Source organism: Hyperolius riggenbachi, chromosome 1, assembly GCF_040937935.1.
Source record: "Hyperolius riggenbachi isolate aHypRig1 chromosome 1, aHypRig1.pri, whole genome shotgun sequence".
Taxonomy (NCBI): domain Eukaryota; kingdom Metazoa; phylum Chordata; class Amphibia; order Anura; family Hyperoliidae; genus Hyperolius; species Hyperolius riggenbachi.
This window is the reverse complement of record NC_090646.1, coordinates 480,585,530-480,605,265: the sequence shown is the minus strand read 5'-3', so window position 1 is coordinate 480,605,265 and position 19,736 is coordinate 480,585,530. Positions and strand designations below refer to the sequence as shown.

Below are 19,736 nucleotides of genomic sequence, written 5' to 3'. Positions count from 1 at the left end.
GAAGGCGGGAGCTTGCTTACAGCGCCTCCTAGCCGCCAGGCGGAGAAACAATCCCGCTGTAGCAGTGGCACCGCCTCCTGCTGGCTGGCTGCCACTACTACAGGCTGCTCAGTGGGAAATTACACTAGAGAACAGAACACCAAGGAGAACTCAGGTGAGAATATGGAGGCTGCCATATTTATTTCGTTTTAAAGAAAAACTGTAGTGAGAGGTATATGGAGGCTGCCATATGTATTTCCTTTTAAGCAATACCAGTTGCCTGGCAGCCCTGCTGGTCTATTTGGCTTAAGAAGTGTCTGAATCACACCAGGAACAAGCATGCAGCTAATCTTGTCAGATCTGTCAAATTTGTCATAAACACCTGATCTGCTGCATGCTTGTTCAGGGCCTATGGCTGAAAGTATTAGAGGTAGAGGATCAGCAGGGCTGCCAGGCAACTAGAGATGCGAAGTTCGGATCTTTTTAATGATCCGGATGATTCGAATCCAATCATTGAAAAGATCCGGATCTTTGATCCGAATCTCGGATCATTTTACAAGGGAAGCATTCGGGGGTGAAATGACTAGCAGGACAGGAGAAGGGGAGGGGGGTGGACACACAGAGAAGGGGAGAAGATGGACAGAGGGCAGGGAGTGGACAGAGAAGGGAGGAGGGAAGAGCAGAGAGCAGAAATGTTTGTTTGCACACAATACCCACATGCTGCAATCATATGCTTTACATATATTTCACCTATATGTTCATCTGTATACTCTGCATGCAAACGTCGCACAGTGAAAGAAAGCATTCCCCAAAGCATTCCCAGAAGTGAAGTGAAGCTGTTTAGAGTGCAGTGCAGGAGGATCATATTGCACAGCAATCACAGTGCCTGCAAAGTTACTGAGCTGTGCTTCTGAGCCAAAAGCTTCCAATTTGTTCACTGTGCACAACTGGAACAGACAGCCTATAATGAGCAGCACATTGCAGCCAGTATGTGTGCTCTACACATATCTGGCAGCAGTGGCACCCATGTCCCCTCACTCTCATCTTCCTGTCCCTGGCTCACCTCCAACAGAGCGATCCATCTCTGCTCTGCTTCCAGGACCCCGCTGGCTGTCCGCTGAGAGGGGGGCGTGTCGCTCCTGGCCCCGCCCCCTTTGCGATCCGAATCACTCATTTTGATGATTCGGATGATTCGACTCACAAAAGAGATTCGGATCAAAGATCCGAATCGTTCATGATCCGGACAACACTACAGGCAACTGGTATTGCTTAAATGGAAATAAATATGGCAGCCTCCATATCTCACTACAGATCTCCTTTAAACAATACCAGTTGTCTGGCAGCCCTGCTGAACTATTTGGCTGCAGTAGTATCTGAATAATAAAAGAAACAAGCATGCAGCTAATCTTGTTAGATATGACAATAATGTCAGACATACCTCATCTGCTGCATGCTTGTTCAGGGTCTATGGCTAAAATTATTAGAAGCAGAGGATCAGCAGGACAGCCAGGCAACTGGTATTGTTTAAAAGGAAATAAATATGGTAGCCTCCATACCCCTCTCACTTAAGGTGTCCTTTAACTCAGTAATGCTGCAAGGGTCAATGGGAGTTTATTTCAGTAACCACTGGCGCACGGAAGGGGGTGTTCCGGGTGTCTGGAACACCACCCCCCACCCCCACCCCCGCACCGAGACCGGAAGTGGGGTGTGTGCGGCGAGGGTCTGACTGAGCAGTATGAGCAGGCCTTATGCTGCGGTGTGCCTCGCTTGCTGCTGGCGGGTGACGACGAGAGCTGCGGGGAGAGAGAAGACTTTTCACTTATGGTGCCTGGATCCTGCGCAGCTTCTATGTACTTCCTGTCCCGGCCGGCGTCTGTCGCTGTGGTAGTAGCGCCCCCAGGGATGACGTAACCACATGTCATCAAAGGGGGAGCTCTTGCCGATGCGATGTGTGCCGGGAGAGGCTGAAGATAGAAGCTACGTGCAGGATGAAGGCAGGTAAGTGGAAATTCCTTTCTACACGCAGCTCTCCCCGCTCCCCCCTGCCTAACTAACTTATACTGGGGCATATACCTATCTAATCTATACTGGGGGACATATACCTATCTAACTTATCCTGGGGGACATATGCCTATTGCCTATCTAATCTATACTGGGCATATACCTATCTAACCTATACTGGGCATATACCTATCTAACCTATACTGGGGGACATATACCTATCTAATCTATACTGGGGGCATATACCTATCTAATCTAAACTGGGGGCATATACCTATCTAATCTATACTGGGGGCATATACCTATCTAACCTATACTGGGGGACATATACCTATCTAACTTATACTGAGGGACATATACCTATCTAATTTATACTGAGGGACATATACCTATCTAACTTATACTGGGGGACATATTCCTATCTAATCTATACTGGGGGACATATACCTATCTAACTTATACTGGGGGACATATACCTATCTAACTTATACTGAGGGACATTTGCCTATCTAATCTATACTGGGGGACATATGCCTATCTAATCTATACTGGGCATATACCTATCTAACCTATACTGGGGGACATATACCTATCTAATCTATACTGGGGGCATATACCTATCTAATCTCTACTGGGGGACATATACCTATCTAATCTATACTGGGGGCATATACCTATCTAATCTATACTGGGGGACATATACCTATCTAACTTATACTGGGGGACATATACCTATCTAACTTATACTGGGGGACATATGCCTATCTAATCTATACTGGGCATATACCTATCTAACCTATACTGGGCATATACCTATCTAACCTATAGTAGGCATATATCTATCTAACCTATACTGGGCATATACCTATCTAACCTATACTGGGGGACATATACCTATCTAAATCTATACTGGGGGCATATAACTATCTAATCTATACTAGGGGACATATACCTATCTAACTTATACTGGGGGACATATGCCTTTCTAATCTATACTGAGCATATACCTATCTAACCTATACTGGGCATATACTTATCTAACCTATACTGGGGGACATATACCTATCTAAATCTATACTGGGCATATACCTATCTAACCTATACTGGGGGACATATACCTATCTAATCTATACTGGGCATATACCTATCTAACCTATACTGGGGGACATATACCTAGCTAATCTATACTGGGGGCATATACCTTTCTAATCTATACTGGGGGACATATACCTATCTAACTTATACTGGGGGACATATGCCTATCTAATCTATACTGGGCATATACCTATCTAACCTATACTGGGCATATACCTATCTAACCTATACTGGGGGACATATACCTATCTAAATCTATACTGGGCATATACCTATCTAACCTATACTGGGGGACATATACCTATCTAATCTATACTGGGGGACATATACCTATCTAATTTATACTGAGGGACATATACCTATCTAATTTATACTGGGGGACATATGCCTATCTAATCTATACTAGGCATATACCTATCTAACCTATACTGGGGGACATATACCTATCTAATTTATAATGGGGGCATATACCTATCTAATCTATACTGAGGGACATATACCTATCTAACTTATACTGGGGGACATATACCTATCTAACTTATACTGGGGGACATATGCCTATCTAATCTATACTGGACATATACCTATCTAATTTATAATGGGGGCATATACCTAGCTAATCTATACTGGAGGCATATACCTATCTAATCTATACTGGAGGCATATATCTATCTAATCTATACTGGGCATTTCAGGAATCCCCCCTTGAAAATCCTGGATTTGCCCCTGGTAACAGAGCTTTGTCTGTGTGCATGTAAAATAGCCATTGTAGAAGACAGAAACTGGCAAATATGTTTTCTTCCTGTGAATGGATTAAAGTATTAAAAATGAGTAGTAAAAACCTCTTGTCCTGTGTGAATTACTCTTGCAGCACAAAGGGAATTTCTGGTCAGTCCCACTGCAACAGGACTCCTAACTAGGCGATCCACGAATATACATGTGAGCACATGGCAGCACCCTAAGGCCCCTATTACGCTTAATGTGATGCGCTGCATTGCGTTTTGAATGCGTTTTTTTTTCTATAGCAGTGCACTGTGTAAAAAAAAAAACAGTTTTTGGCCTCTTGCACACTACATGCGATTCCAATTTTTTTATACGATCCAATTTTTGATTCCGATTTAAAAAAGTACTGCATGCTGTTTTGCTTTTTAATCGGAATAAAAAATCGGAGCGTATAAAAAAATCAAAATCGCATACAGTGTGCAAGAGGCCTTGCAGCATATAAAGAAGCCATTGGACTGCTCATCAGTTGTCCTTTCAGTTACAACTGACAGCAATTGATATAGTGTAAAAAGACTCTAACTGCACTATGTGTCACCTGCTGAAACAGTTGTGGTTATGTACACTGCCATTCAGCTGCATCATACAACAGCAACCAAATGGCGATCAATCACCTGTATATTCTACTAGTCACCAACTAATGTACTGTGGGTGGCCAACCAGTTATTTATTGCACTACCCAAATATGAGGTGCGACTCCAGTAACCTACTTACATGTAACCTAGCCAAAAACTGGAGTCGCTACATGTGCATAAAATTCCAATTTATTCAAGACTTATACATAACAGTATACTGTGTCATACTTGCACAAGTACAGTTGGCGGCATTGAGGAGGAGACAAGCTGTGGTACGCAGCACTTGGAACGCGGAAGGAAGAGGCGAGTAATTACTTCCCGGCCCCCTGGTGACACATGTGCAGCGCTCATAGCTGGAGGGCGGATCCAGGTAAGGGAGGGGAGGTCTGACCCCACCCTCCCATTGCTGTTCCCACTGCCCCCCCCCCCCCTCTACTAGCTGCTACCCCCTCCAAGCTACCTATACTGAGGCAATTATACTACCTATACGGGGGCAACTATACTACCTGTACTGGGGCAACTATACTAGCCACCTATAGAGGGGGCAATTATACTACCTATACGGGGGCAATTATACTACCTACTAGTTGACCTAAGCCCGTTTAAAGACGGACTCTAGATTTTTTCACGCCACTGCCAGTCAGTGCGCTTGCGCGCGCACCCGCCTGCCGCGATACCGGCTCCCTGACCCCGTCCTCCTGTCCCAACGGCTGTCTGTCCTGCATATATGCAGTAGTGCAACACACGGACACAGACAGGATGACGCAGGGACACGGATATTATTAGATAGGATACTGAGGCAACTATACTGGAAGCAACTATACTGGGGGCAACTATACTAGCTACCTATAATGGGGTAACTAGACCTGGCTACCCTATACAGGGGGCACCTATACCTGCCTACCTACCTATAATGAGGGGTACAATTTTTGGGTGCTGTGCGATCGTTCCAATTGCCTCAGGCAGCAAAAAGTCTAGTACCGGCCCTGTCTACGACGCAGCGATCGGGAACAGTGAAGTAAACAAACATACACTTATAGATGTGCAGCAGATTTGACCATCAGATAGCTTTCTGTCAGATGCCTGTCAAGTCAAATCTGACAGGAATGTATCTGATGTGTGCCACACACTAGGAACAGATTTCCCAGATTTCAGAATGAAATTTATGGGAATCTATTGAAAACCGATCTAAATGCATTTATTGGACCATTAGATCCAATGCAACTCTATATGCCATCGATCTGCTGCCAGCAGCAGATCAACCTAGATTTTTCATCCTGTCAGATAGATCAAATCGATAGAAATCGTCTGCAAATTGATTGATCGACCAATGGATCGGCAATCGATTTCCGATCGACCGATTCAATCGAATCAATCAATTGATCAAAGGCTGAAATCGACCAGTGTATGGGGAAAGTGTTTTTTATAGCTGTATTTTGTTATCAGTGAGCTGACTGAGTCCTGACTGGAGAAAAACTGTCAGTTCCATAGCTGATTATAGACTCTTTCAGGCAGGGAAAAAACAAAAGGAGCACAGCACAAGTGTCTGTATACGTGGCACTGTATATACACATGTCTGTCTTACCATGTCACGTCATCTCTGGTACACTTTAAGTGTACAGCTGGCATAACAATGTACATTTGCTGTCCCATCAACAAAAACTCAACACACAGCTATTAAATGTCTAAACTGCTGGCAAGAAACGTAAGTACACCCCCAACTGAAGAATGTCAGAATTCTGTCCAGTTATACATTTTTCCTCCCTGGGGTCATATCACTCATTAGTGCTACAAGGTCCTCTGAAAAGATATAATAAAATATATACAAGAAGAGAGGTGCACTCACTTGTGAGATACTGTATATGTGAATGGGGCTGTACCGCTTCATACTCACATTAGACTAGTTGCCTGTACACACAGGCTCTAATAGAAATTGTCAGTAACCCCCAATATCAAGGATGATAACAGTTCCACACGGCAGAGCTGTCTATGCCCTGCGCATTGCTGCTAAAACTATATCTAATGTAACAAAAAAATTCAATTTTTATTTTTGGTTCCCCCAAATCACAAATTGCACAATTTAATGTTCAAAACCATTTGTATGGAAGTGTTCTCTCTTATCGCCCCAACTGAATGCTAAGGAATTATCACATGCAGAGCAGATTAAGGCTACGTCCACACTGGGAAGCTGCATTGCGGTTTCATTAAAAAGGAAAGAGTCGCATGGAACATTATTTCTGAGGTGCGACGCATATAGTGAAGCATACAGTACATAGATGGTATGCTTCACTGCCACTATTAACGCTTCCCATTATGCATGCATTGTATTATGACTGACGGTCACACCACACTACTAGCGCTGTTGTGAACGTACCGTTACAATATAATTACATCGCTCTAGCAATGGGATTATATTACTGGGAGGGAGCTCCAAGCTCTGTACCTTGGCTACCCAGACACTGCTTTATTTGATCTGAGGAAGCGGACTGAGCTACGTGACACGCGTTATCATTTTTGTGTCTGATTATTAAAATTTCTTTCTAATATTGGCGTTGCCCCTTCTTCTTAGAGGTAAGACATTTTATATTTATTACAACCAAGGCTATTTTTTGGGTTCCTTCTCCTTCCCAGTGATATTGTTTACAGCCCCCTAGCTAAGGGCTCTTTCACATCAGAGCTTGCGTTGGAGAACGCTCAAAGCATGCGTTTTGTTGTATGCCTTTTAATGCGTTTTGATATGCGTTGCACTGCAGTGAGTGTGCGTTTTTAATCCGTTTTCAATCCGTTACTGCACATAGAAAAACGCAGGTAATTTTTTTTCTTTTAGTTTTCAACTTTCTACATTGTTCCTCTGTTGCATTCTGGGACTGATTGCCTGCGTTAACGGATTGAAAACGCGCATAGTGTGCGTTTTACATTGACTAACATTGTAACGCATAAGCTAGCGTTGGCTGAAAAACTGCGCCTGGGTGCAGTGTAACGCAACGCACAAAAAGGCTGCGTTATATGTGAAAGCTAAAATGAAAGTCTATGGACTTTCATTTCACTTTGGGTAACGCAAACTTTACCCTTTGCGTTGAAACGCAGAAAATCTGCCCTAATGTGAAAGAGCCCTAAGAGATTGCTGTCTATTGTTTGTTTTGTGTACCCAAACAATTGTTTTTTCTGGAGTACGATCCATACATTTGAAGACAACCCGAGTGGGGACAGAATTTCCTCACTTGCTTTTATACTCTGCTTGCTGGTCTTGCAACCCACCTTTGTGATTAACTCATCACTTTGTATTTATCCAGAACCTGACATTAATATACTAACAACACGATAAGGGGCTCCTGGTTTCTCTCTGTATTTTTCCTGTATCCATAGGAAATCTTGGGACTCCTCTGGACTACACACCTCCCCACATATTGTCTGGTGCTACATACTGCAACACCCCACTGTGAACATAGCCTATGGGCAGAGAAATTGGTTCAGGCAAGTTGTGAGACTAGGGCTGTTTTCCACTAGGAATAGCAATTGCATCGAGACCTGACAGGTGTCACGTTGCAATTGTTGCAAACTCAATTGCAAATGTACGCAAAATGCAGAAGGATACATCACACAGCACAAATGGAAATGATCCCACGTGATTTCCATTAGTGTAGCACGAAGCGTTTTGCGTTTGGAATCGGATCATGAAAAGTCACTAGTAGAAAAAAAAGCTCAGGGGGGGGCAACAATTATAACTGTCAATTTTAAATACATTTTCCTCCCTTCAAAGGTGTAGAATCACTTTGGCAGTAGTGTGGGGGATCTCTAGAAGGTAGGAAGGTACCAACGTTCCTTCCCTCCTGGACTAGAGGTCCCCCACACTACTGCCAAAGTGATTCTATCAAGTGTACTTTACACGAAAGAGCAAAAGGGTAATGTACCATGTTAGCCATCGGTAAAAGCAAGAAGTTTAGAATCGGGATGATATTAGAATCAGGACGATACCATTTATTGGCTAACTTAAAAGAATAAGAGTAAGCAAGCTTTCGGCTGTATAGCCTTCATCGGGCTTCAGTCCTGTTGGATTGACCTATTGGATCTAACAGGATTGAAGCCTGATGAAGGTTATATAGCCGAAAGCTTGCTTACTCTTATTCTTTTAAGTTAGCCAATAAATGGTATCATCCTGATTCAAAACTTCTTGCTTTTACATGAAAGAATAATGGACATGCGCCATACATTTGGGTGGTAGACAGAAACAGAGAGGTGTCCACAAAAGAGCCTGCTTGAGTGCTGGGGCCTCAGAAGCTACACTACTTGCTAGTAAGTGCAGAATAGCTAGGTAAAGTAGCTTCAGCAGTGGTGCAAAGTACCGCTAGAAGGTAGGAACTTACCTCTGTTCCTACCACATCTTTGAAAGGGGAAATATTCATTAACCAGCTGGGCGGTATGGACGAGCTCAGCTCGTCCAGTACCGCCGGAGCCTGCCGCTCAGGCCCTGCTGGGCCGATTTGCCCCAAATAAAGTGCAGCACACGCAGCCGGCACTTTGCCAGCCGCGTGTGCTGCCCGATCGCCGCCGCTCTGCGGCGATTCGCCGCGAGCAGCGGCGAAAGAGGGTCCCCCCAGCCGCCTGAGCCCTGCGCAGCCGGAACAAAAAGTTCCGGCCAGCGCTAAGGGCTGGATCGGAGGCGTCTGACGTCAGGACGTCGGCTGACGTCCATGACGTCACTCCGCTCGTCGCTATGGCGACGGTGTAAGCAAAACAAGGAAGGCCGCTCATTGCGGCCTTCCTTGTTTATTCTGGGCGCCGGAGGCGATCGGAAGAACGCCTCCGGAGCGCCCTCTAGTGGGCTTTCATGCAGCCAACTTTCAGTTGGCTGCATGAAATAGTTTTTTTTTAATTTAAAAAAAACCCTCCCGCAGCCTCCCTGGCGATCTTATCAGAACGCCAGGGTGGTTAAAAAAATGTCAGTTTATTTTTTGTTCCCTACAATTGAATGAGCTGATCGGCATCTCATAGTTATTTGGGATGAAAAAAGACATACGTACATCGAGTTCAACCAGTTGCTAACCAGTTAGTATTGAGTTGCTAACTATTAAGAGCCACTAAATAGGTGAGTATTGTGACGCCTCTGCTTATAATTTTTTGTATATATTTTTTTAAACTTCTACAACATACCTGTTTCAATGTTATTTCATTATTTCATAAAAAATAAGCTAATTCACTATAGTGCCCCTTTAGCGCTATTGTGAAAATTAGGCTATTAGGGTAACTTTGTAAAATGTAGCTAATATTAGGCGCTTAAATTATTTAGCCTTTTTTTAAAAAAAAATGTGGTCTTGAAAGGTTTTTTGACAGCATCTGTAGAGATACAGCCCGACATTTTCTCTAGCTATGCAACGTATCCCCTCCCACAAACCCCCCACCACCGCGCGCTGTTACAACTGATTTACAGATCATTACTCCGTGCTCAAACTGTACGGGATATGTAGACTGATCAGGGAGTGCTGGGGAACATCATAGCTCTGGACACAGAAGGAACCAAGTCATTTCTCTTGCTATCCTCAGCTGAGAGACACAAAATCAGCTATTACAATGCAGCAGAGTCAGCGGAGGGGGACAACAGGCAGGATCACTACATATGCTGTCTAAAACCTCTCAAGTAGACATTTAAAAATATTAAGTATTTGATGCTTCTAATATAACAGGGTTATCCGACTAGACTAATTTTCACCATAGTGCCCCTTTAATTTATCATATAAAGGCGCGTATTCAGGGCTGGATTTACCATAGGGCACTGTATGCACGTGCCTACAGGCGCCTGACAATAAAAAGGCGGCTCACTCCCCTCCTCCAGTGCCTCCCTCCCTCCTTCCCTATACAAAATCCCGAGCAGAGTGTAAATGAGCTCTCCCTTCAGTTGGCCACACCACTAGCTACTTAATACTTGGGGGCACCTCTAGCTACTATATTAACCACTTGATGACCCAGCCTTTACCCCCCCTTAAGGACCAGCGTTGATTTTGCTGATCTGTGCTGGGTGGGCTCTACAGCCCACAGCAAAGATCAAACACCAGGCAGAGCGACCAGATGCCCCCCCCTTTTTCCCCACTAGGGGGATGATGTGCTGGGGGGGTCTGATCGCTCCTGCCTGCGTGTGGCTGGCGGGGGGGGGGGCACCTCAAAGCCCCCTCCACCGCAGGATTCCCCCTCTCCTCCCTCCCTTCCCCGGAGATCGGAGGCTGCACAGGAATGGATCTGTCCTGTGCAGCCTCTAACAGGCTCCTGCCTGTCATGTGACAGCGATCCCCGGCCGCTGATTGGCCGGGGATCGCTGATCTAGTACAACGCTGCTACTGTTAGCAGCGTTGTATAAATGTAAACAAAGTGGATTATTTCCACTTGTGTTTACATTTAGCCTGCGAGCCGCGATCGGCGGCCCGCAGGCTATTCACGGAGCCCCCCGCCATGAATTGACAGGAAGTAGCTGCTCGCGCGAGTGGCTGTTTCCCGATTAATTAGCCTGCAGCCGGTGACGCAGATGTGTGTCGCTGGTCCTGCAGCTGCCACTTTGCCGACGCGCGTTATGAGTGCGCGGTCGGCAAGTGGTTAAGGGATACCTGTAGCTACCTATGACAGGCAAGGGAAATACTGAAGAAGTGACAGCCAGCACACTTGTGGTGCGGTTCAGTGGGGGTTTGTAGAGGGTGAAGTCTATGGTGCCAGGACCCAGGACATCTGTGCCTGTAGCCTCCTGTGATATAAATCCGGTCCTGCTCGTAATTATTGTTATAATATTAAAAATCATGTTGTAATAACCGGGACAAATGGGCAAATGAAATGTGTGGGTTTTATGTATCAAAGCACAATTTATTTTAATGCTATAATGGCTGAAATCTGAGAAATAATAATTTTTTCCCTTTTTTTCTTATATTTCGGCCAGGCCACTCCACCGAGACTGCCCTCACCAAGGTCGTCAATGACCTCACGCTTGCCAAGGCCGAAGGAAAATACACTATCCTTCTCCTCCTAGACCTCTCATCAGCATTCAACACTGTTGATCACTCCCTGCTACTCCAGTCCCTGCAATCTGTGGGTATCCAAGACCGTGCCCTAGCATGGTTTTCCTCCTACCTCTCAAATCGCTCCTTCAAGACCTCCTTCAATGGTTCCTCCTCAACCTCCTTCCCACTTTCAGTTGGGGTCCCCCAAGGCTCTGTTCTTGGTCCCGTGCTGTTCTCCATTTACACCGCCTCCATCGGAAAACTCATCTCCTCTCTGGGTTTCAACTATCACCTATATGCAGATGACACCCAGATTTACCTCCATACCACTGACCTCTCCACCACCACCATGGAGAAGGTGTCCTCTGGTCTCTCAGCTATTTCATCGTGAATGTCTGCCAGGTTCCTAAAATTAAACCTGGATAAGACTGAACTCCTAATCTTCCCGCCCCGTGCTGCTTCACCCCCCACTGACCTCTATGTCACTGTCAATGGCACAATCATTCATCCAACCACACAAGCCCGCTGCCTGGGTGTCACCCTAGACTCGGCCCTCTCCTTCACCTCCCACATCCAAACCGTAGCTAGAGCCTGCTATTTCCACTTACGCAACATCTCCAAGATCCGGCCTTTCCTGACCCCAGACACTACCAAACTCCTTGTCCATACCCTCATCATCTCCCACCTGGACTACTGCAACTCCCTCTTGTCAGGCCTTCCTCAAAACCGCATCGCCCCCCTAAAATTCATCATGAACGCAGCAGCCAGACTCATCTACTCCTCCCACCGCTCTGTCTCCACAACTCCCCTACGCAAATCCCTTCATTGGCTTCCAATTCACTTCAGAATCAGCTTCAAGATCCTATGTTTGGCATACAAATCCTTACACAAGTCCTGCCCAACCTACATCTCTGACCTGGTCAGCAGATATACACCTGGCCGCCCACTTCGCTCCTCCAACGACCTCCTCTTAACCACCCCACGCATCTCGCACTCCCATGCCAGACTGCAGGACTTCACTAGAGCTGCCCCTATCCTGTGGAACTCTCTCCCACTGCCCATCAGGCTCGCTCCCACCTTCAACACCTTCAGAAAAGCACTCAAAACTCACTTCTTCAAGGAGGCCTACATCAACTCAACACTACCCTAATCCTTTCTGCCAATAACTTCTTGATGCACCGCCTCCTTTTGTGTCACCAGCCCCTCCCTCTAGATTGTAAGCCTTTGGCAGGGCCCTCTCCCCTTGTGTATCATACTTGACTGTGTGCACTTTACCCAGAATTTGGAACTGGTAATCTTTTACCACTACCATTCCAGTTTATGATCTGGCATTGTACTATTATCTGCATTGTGTTGTGTATCTTATTGCTATTACCTGTATTGTTGTATCTATGGTCTGTTACCTGTATTGTTCTGTCAACCCTGTTATCATTGTCTGTAATCCTATTTATTGTACAGCGCTGCGTAATATGTTGGCGCTATATAAATCTAATAAATAATAATAATAATTCCCTTTAAAATGTATATAAAATGAAATAATTCTTAGCAAAAAGTACCATCCAAAGAAAGCTTGATTTTCTGGTGAATAAAACAAGATACAGATCATTTCAATGTAATAAGTAACAATAAAGTTATTGGCGATACAACGGGAGGAAAAAAACCTGTGGTTGGGAAGTGGTTAAAGGACTTACGAGGCCAGATTTGTAAAAAATACATAAAAAAAGTTAGATACCTGTGTGTGTTTGCAAGGCACGGAGGACGCCGTCCGCGCCCTCCGTGCCGTTCCACCTGGTCCCCGCTGCTTAATATGCCCCCGAACGACCCCCGACCGCACGGCCCGGGTCGGGCTCTCCAGCCTTCAAAAAGCTGGCCGCGGCTGCGCAGTCCGCATAGCCGCGAGTGCGGCTGCGCAGCTCTAAGGCCAACTCCCCGATCGACGCTACTGTTACGTGGATCGGGGGGTTGGCCTTAGAGCTGCGCAGCCACACTCGCGGCTATGCGGACTGCGCAGCCGTGGCCAGCTCCGGCGGCCATCTTGGTACAGGCTGGGGAGCACGACCCGGGCCGCGCGGTCGGGGACTGTTCGGGGGCATATTAAGCAGCGGGGACCAGGCGGAACGGCACGGAGGGCGCGGAGGGCGTCCTCCGTGCCTTGCAAACACACACAGGTATCTAACTTTTTTTATGTATTTTTTACAAATCTGGCCTCGTAAGTCCTTTAACCACTTTACCCCCAGCGGTACGAATTTCTCCGCCCCTTTTTACCCTCCTAAAAAACCAGGGACGGAGAAATCGGTACCTTCCGCGCTACCGCCGCTGTCCGCGCTCCCGCCGCTCGTGCGCGCGCACCCGCCGCTCGTGCACGCCGCCGCCCGCTCGCCCGGAGATCAATGAACGGGAAAATCCATTCCCATTCATTGATCTAGCCCCCGCAATGATCTGCTGCTTCTTTCAGAAACAGCGAGATCATTGTGCGTCTCCCAGCCTCCTACTGCTTCCTGTAAGCGTCCTTCCGGACGCTTACAGGTGGCATGTAAACAAACACTCTGTGGCCATCTTGTGGCCAAATAGTAAACTACACCCTAAAAGCATTTTACATATACAAACATTACATTTACACAATAAATTAACTCATTACCTCCCACACTCCCCAATTTTTATTTTTTTTTTGTAATTAAAAAAAAAAAAAATACAATAAAAAAAAAAACATAAATAGTTACCTTAGGGACTGAACTTTTTAAATATTTATGTCAAGAGGGTATAACACTGTTACTTTATAAACTGCGGGCTTGTAATTAGGGATGGATGCAAAACTGAAAAGAATGCACCTTTATTTCCAAATAAAATATTGTCGCCAAACATTGTGATAGGGACATAATTTAAATGGTTTTATAACCGGGACAAATGGGTTAATACATTTCATGGGTTTTAATTACAGTAGCTTGCTTTATTTAAAAACTATAATGGCCGAAAACTGAAAAATAATAATTTTTTCCCACATTTTTTCCTATTTCCCCATTAAAACACATTTAGAATAAAATAATTCTTGGCATAATGTCCCACCTAAAGAAAGCCTAATTGGTGGCAAAAAAAACAAGATATAGTTCATTTCATTGGGATAAGTAATGATAAAGTTATAGACGAATGAATGGAAGGAGCGCTGAAAGGTGAAAATTGCTCTGGTGGTCAGGGGGTAAAACCCCTCAGTGGTGAAGTGGTTAAAATCATACATTTGGAGCAAATAAATGAACAAGACACAGAAGCTAAATATTCAGTAAACCTGGTATTTTATTTACTTAAATAACAGTATTAAAAACAATTAAAATTCAACATAACCGTGGCTGAGGAAATGTGACCATCCAGATTTTTATTTGTAAAGGGTTTTTTACTTTATCTTTTTGGAATTTTACATCCTCATAATTTTGAATCCTCTGGATGAAGGTGCATTATGCTGCTCTTGTCTATTCAGAGGAGAGCAAAAGGCTGAGTTTCTAGCATCATCAAAGGGGGAAGAACAGAAGAAGGGTGGAGAAGGAGCCTCAGATGATCTCATCCGTGGTGGGTTTCCTAAAGGATAAATAAACTTTATCAATACTGTGGATGTGTACAGCAAATGTGATACAGTATAAATTACTGTATATCATACTAGCACATTCAGGGCAGAGACATCAGCAAGCAAGAAAATGTTCAGGAAATTTTGACAATACTTTTTTGTACTTTTTCAGTTGCAGGCTGCTGAAAAGTTATTTTAAACAGAAGATGGATTCACATTGTGCACATTGCATAACGCACGCATTGTAATGTGTGTGAACTGCAGTGGAGACTTTAGACATCAACTCAAAACCTGAGGCCCCTTTTCACACTTCCACCGGTGTGTCATGTCACAAAAAATCAGTGCATCTTGGCACAGAAGCAAAGATAGCCCTACGGAGCTATCATATTGATCGTGGTACAGCACAGCGGGTACCAGTGCAGTAATGGTGCCCATACACGTTACAACAAAAACAATTGATTTTTTTTAATAAAAAACTGAACAATTACCCTGTTTTATTGATAAAAATTGGGCAGGTTGGAAAAATCTTTATAATCAACCTAATGGAATAATCAAATGAAATTATCTAATGGAAAAAAAATGAAGAAATTGTACCATGTATGCGCACCACAACATGCAGTGTGTTAAAGCCCCGATCACACTGCTTAATTTCCATTGCGATTGTTCTTCAATCGCAATGCAATGGCTACGAAAACTGGCATTGCACCTTAATGGTGCAGCACAACTGTAAAGTGAGGCCTACATTATCATAAGAGTAAGCCTCGCTGCCAGCACATTGTCATGTATGGCAAGAGTATCCCTTGTGTTGCCCCGACGGAAGACATCACATTGCACTGCAAGCAATGTGATAGGCCCATGCGCCGTTATGCGCCGATTTGGTGCAAAACAATGGTGCAAGTGTGAAAGGACAATTACAGTACAACATGCATGTTTCCACTGGAAGTGAGGCATAATTGGCTGGTACTGTATGCCTCACTGTATGGCTGCACTGTGTGGTACAACCTTTTGGGACCATTGTACTGCTATTGAAAACGAATCACAACGCAACAGCGAGTAACAGGTGTAAAAGGGGACAGCATGCAGCGAGTTGGAACAACGTTATCCGTTACAACACAGAGATGTGAACAGGCCCGAAGAATTGTGTGGGGAGTGAGTTGACATGCAACATAACTGATGCAGTGTGAAAGAACACTAAGGGCTGGGTTACACTGCCTCTGTTGCTGTCCATGTGAAGAATAGGTCTACACAGTATGTTTACCTGCAGATACTTCCTCGGTTCCAGAAAGGCATCATATTTCTAGTAACTTACACCAACAATTTGTGGTGAGGCATCTGTCGTATGGACTCACATGTTGTGGTAACCGCAGCCATATTCAGATGTGACAAGAGGCGGTTCTTTGCAGCCTAATAACAGCACTGCAAACGCTACCATTCAGCTGCATTATATTGTAGCAGGAAGCCTCTCAGTGGCTGCCAGACTGGAGGCTAAACTGTCTAATAGGCACACATTTCAGCCTCCTGTGTGAAAGAGTATTAAAGGAGTAGCTTAGAAAAATGATTTTACCTCATAAATGATGCACTCAAATAGGGGTGTGCAGTTGTAGTCTCCACTTTCTTAGTGCTGAGGCCTATTTTATGGTTTAGTCACTTTTCATATTCACAGGATAGAAATAAAGCAGCCAATAGCTTAACTAGCTTTTTTGTCAGGGCTGGTGCACACCAAAAACCGCTAGCAGATCCGCAAACGCTAGCGGTTTTTGAAGCTGTTTTTCAGGGCCAATTCACACTAGAGCGTTTTGCCGCGATTTAGGCAAAACGCTCAAACGCTAGCGCTTTTTAAAAGCGCTAGTGTAGTGTAATGAAACCCTATGGGCCCGTTCTTACTTGGGCGATTTGCGCTAATAGCCGCAAATCGCCCAAAAACGCAAATGCGTTGCCTGCACCATTTTCAGGCGATTTCCCGGCAATCGCTTTTCAGTGCTATAGAAGTGCTAAACGCAATCGCGGCAAAATCGCCGCAGTGTTCAGTGATTTTTCTGCGTGAAATCGCAGAAAAATCACTCCTGCAAAACGTCGGCAAAAATCGCCGGCGTTTTGAAAACGCAAGTGTGAATGGGGCATGTTTACAGAGATTTTCTAAACATGCCTAGCGTTTTTTTAGCGTTTTTGTGTAGCAGATTTTATATGTTGTTACAGTAAAGCTGGCCCCATTCACACTACAAATCGCTAAACGCTAATGCAAACACTGAGCGATTTTCTGGTAGTTTTTTGCAAGCGATTTTTCACTGTACAGAGAGCGTTTTTCCAATGTTTTTTCAGCAATTAGCGTTTTGCGATTTCTAGTTCAATATAAGTCTGCAGAATCGCTCCAGAATCGCTCAGAAAATGCTGCAGGTTACGAGTTTGCGTTTCAGCAAATCGCTTAGATGAGAACACTTCAATATACTTTCATTGTACACAAGTTTTTCAAAATGCTAGCGATTTCCAGCAATGCTGAAATCGCCTGAAAAGCGCTCTAGTGTGAATGGGGCCTTACTGAACAGCTTCTGTAACAAAAACGCTTGGAAAATTGCTCTGATCTAGCGTTTTTCGGAGCAGTTTTCCACTTTCCTATATTATACATTGAGGCAGAAATGCCTCAGAAATCTCAAAAATGCTGCAGGACCCGAGTTTGCGTTTGGGAGAAACGAGCCGCTCTGGTGTGCACCAGCCCATTGACTATAATTAGCCAAACGATTTCCCCCCCCGAAAGCGTTTAAAAAACACTCAGAACCGCTCTTGGTGTGCACCAGCCCTAATTCAGAGAATTCACCACGCTGACAGTACAAGAAGCAAGGCATGCATACTATACACACATCTCATGTGCTGTACAGTATTGGCTTTTGAATATTAATCTTATAAGAGAAAACCTCTGATGAGTTGAAACAACTAGGGATGATAAGTGAGATGCAAATCATTTCTCCTAACATTCAAATGTATTGTAAATTATATGCAGCTTGAAATTGGACCACTCAGTATAACTTCCTGTCAATTTTCATTGGTCCAAGTTCAAGCTGCATATACTGTCTTATAGTCCAAATGCAGGGAGTTCCTGACTTGTGAACGCCTGCCAATACGAACCTCCAACCCGCTGCAATGTTGGGGACTCCCTGTACTGTGACACAGGGGGACAAACCGAGGACACAGGGGGACAAAAAAGGGGCATAGAGGAGGACACAAGGAGGACTGAGGTGGACACAGAGATACACAAGAGATACAAGGAGGCATGAGGTACAAAGGGAGCATAATCCACAAGATGCCCCTTCACCATGGATGCACCAGGTTTAGTATACAGTGGCTTGCAAAAGTATTCGGCCCCCTTGAAGTTTTCCACATTTTGTCATATTACTGACACAAACATGAATCAATTTTATTGGAATTCCACGTGAAAGACCAATACAAAGTGGTGTACACAACAGAAGTGGAACGAAAATCATACATGATTCCAAACATTTTTACAAATAAATAACTGTTAAGTACTTAAATGATAACAGGGTGTGCATAATTATTCAGCCCCCTGATTCAATACGTTGTAGAACCACCTTTTGCCTGCAGTTACAGCTGCCAGTCTTTTAGGGTATGTCTCTACCAGCTTTGCACATCTAGAGACTGAAATCCTTGCCCATTCTTCTTTGCAAAACAGCTCCAGCTCCGTCAGATTAGATGGACAGCGTTTGTGAACAGCAGTTTTCAGATCTTGCCACAGATTTTCGATTGGATTTAGATCTGGACTTTGACGGGCCATTCTAACACATGGATATGTTTTGTTTTCAACCTTTCCATTGTTGCCCTGCCTTTATGTTTAGGGTCGTTGTCCTGCTGGAAGGTGAACCTCCGCCCCAGTCTCAAGTCTTTTGCAGACTCCAAGAGGTTTTTGTCATGATCGCTGCTGCAGCAGGTATTGCTGGAAGTAGTAGTGCTGCAGCTCAGGCAGTTCTGATCTCTTTCCATGCAAGCTGCATAGCTTTGTCTGCCTTTCCCTGCTGTCAGCTTGTGACTGATTATCATTCACCTGTGTGGGAATCTGCATGTCTGCTCCCATTGGATGACCTCAGTATAAAGATCTTCTTCCTGCAGGACTCCTCGGGTTTTCATAGCTTCAGTTTAAGCCTGTCTTGCTGTCACTTCAGCCCCTGATCGTGTTTCTTGTTCTAAAGATACTTTGCTGGTTTTGCATCATATATTGGTTGATTGCCCATATATATGCATACCAGCACGTTTATTATTTTCCTTGTATTCGTGTTACGTTGATACATCAGTGACGCTGATATATACGTACACGAACTGTTTATATCCTGTGTTCAGCTAGTCAGTTCTAGCACGTTGATCACCCGTGCTGAGCTAGTTATCCTGTTCCTGGTCCTGTTTGTGGATTGCGTTCATCTCTGCGAGGAGATAACGAATCCTTCTGAATCCTGTCCTGTTACCGTTTGTGGATTGCGTTCATCTCTGCGAAGAGATAGCGAATCCTTCTGAGTCCTGTTCCCTGTATCGTTCCAGTCCTAAGTCAGTGTTCCTGCTTATGTCATATATCGGTTCATTGCCGATATATACATATGTTAGTCAGACGTTACAAATAGTTTCATTGATAGCTGTAATTGTAATACGCTAGGAAATCACACTTATTGTATATCTATCTGTGTTACGTTCATCTATCTTGATCCTGCTATTTCCTGACTATCCTGTCCTGTCTTTGTGAGGCACGCCATCGCCGCTACGCATTGGCTGCCTCATTCC

At 44.6% G+C, this 19,736-nt stretch overlaps 1 protein-coding gene across 4 annotated transcripts in view; it reads right to left on the bottom strand.

Annotated features, from left to right (window-relative positions):
• Positions 1 to 14,692: 14,692 nt before the first annotated feature.
• The window catches only part of CCNB1IP1 (cyclin B1 interacting protein 1), a 29,901-nt gene continuing 24,857 nt past the window's right edge, over positions 14,693 to 19,736 (bottom strand). For 3 of the 4 annotated variants that reach the window (XM_068271533.1, XM_068271532.1, XM_068271534.1), the window contains exon 4: positions 14,693 to 14,974. In XM_068271533.1, the coding sequence (XP_068127634.1) occupies positions 14,814 to 14,974 (161 nt within the window). In that variant the 3' untranslated portion in view covers positions 14,693 to 14,813. The remainder of the gene's footprint in view (positions 14,975 to 19,736) is intronic. The other variant, XM_068271535.1, reaches the window with a different exon arrangement.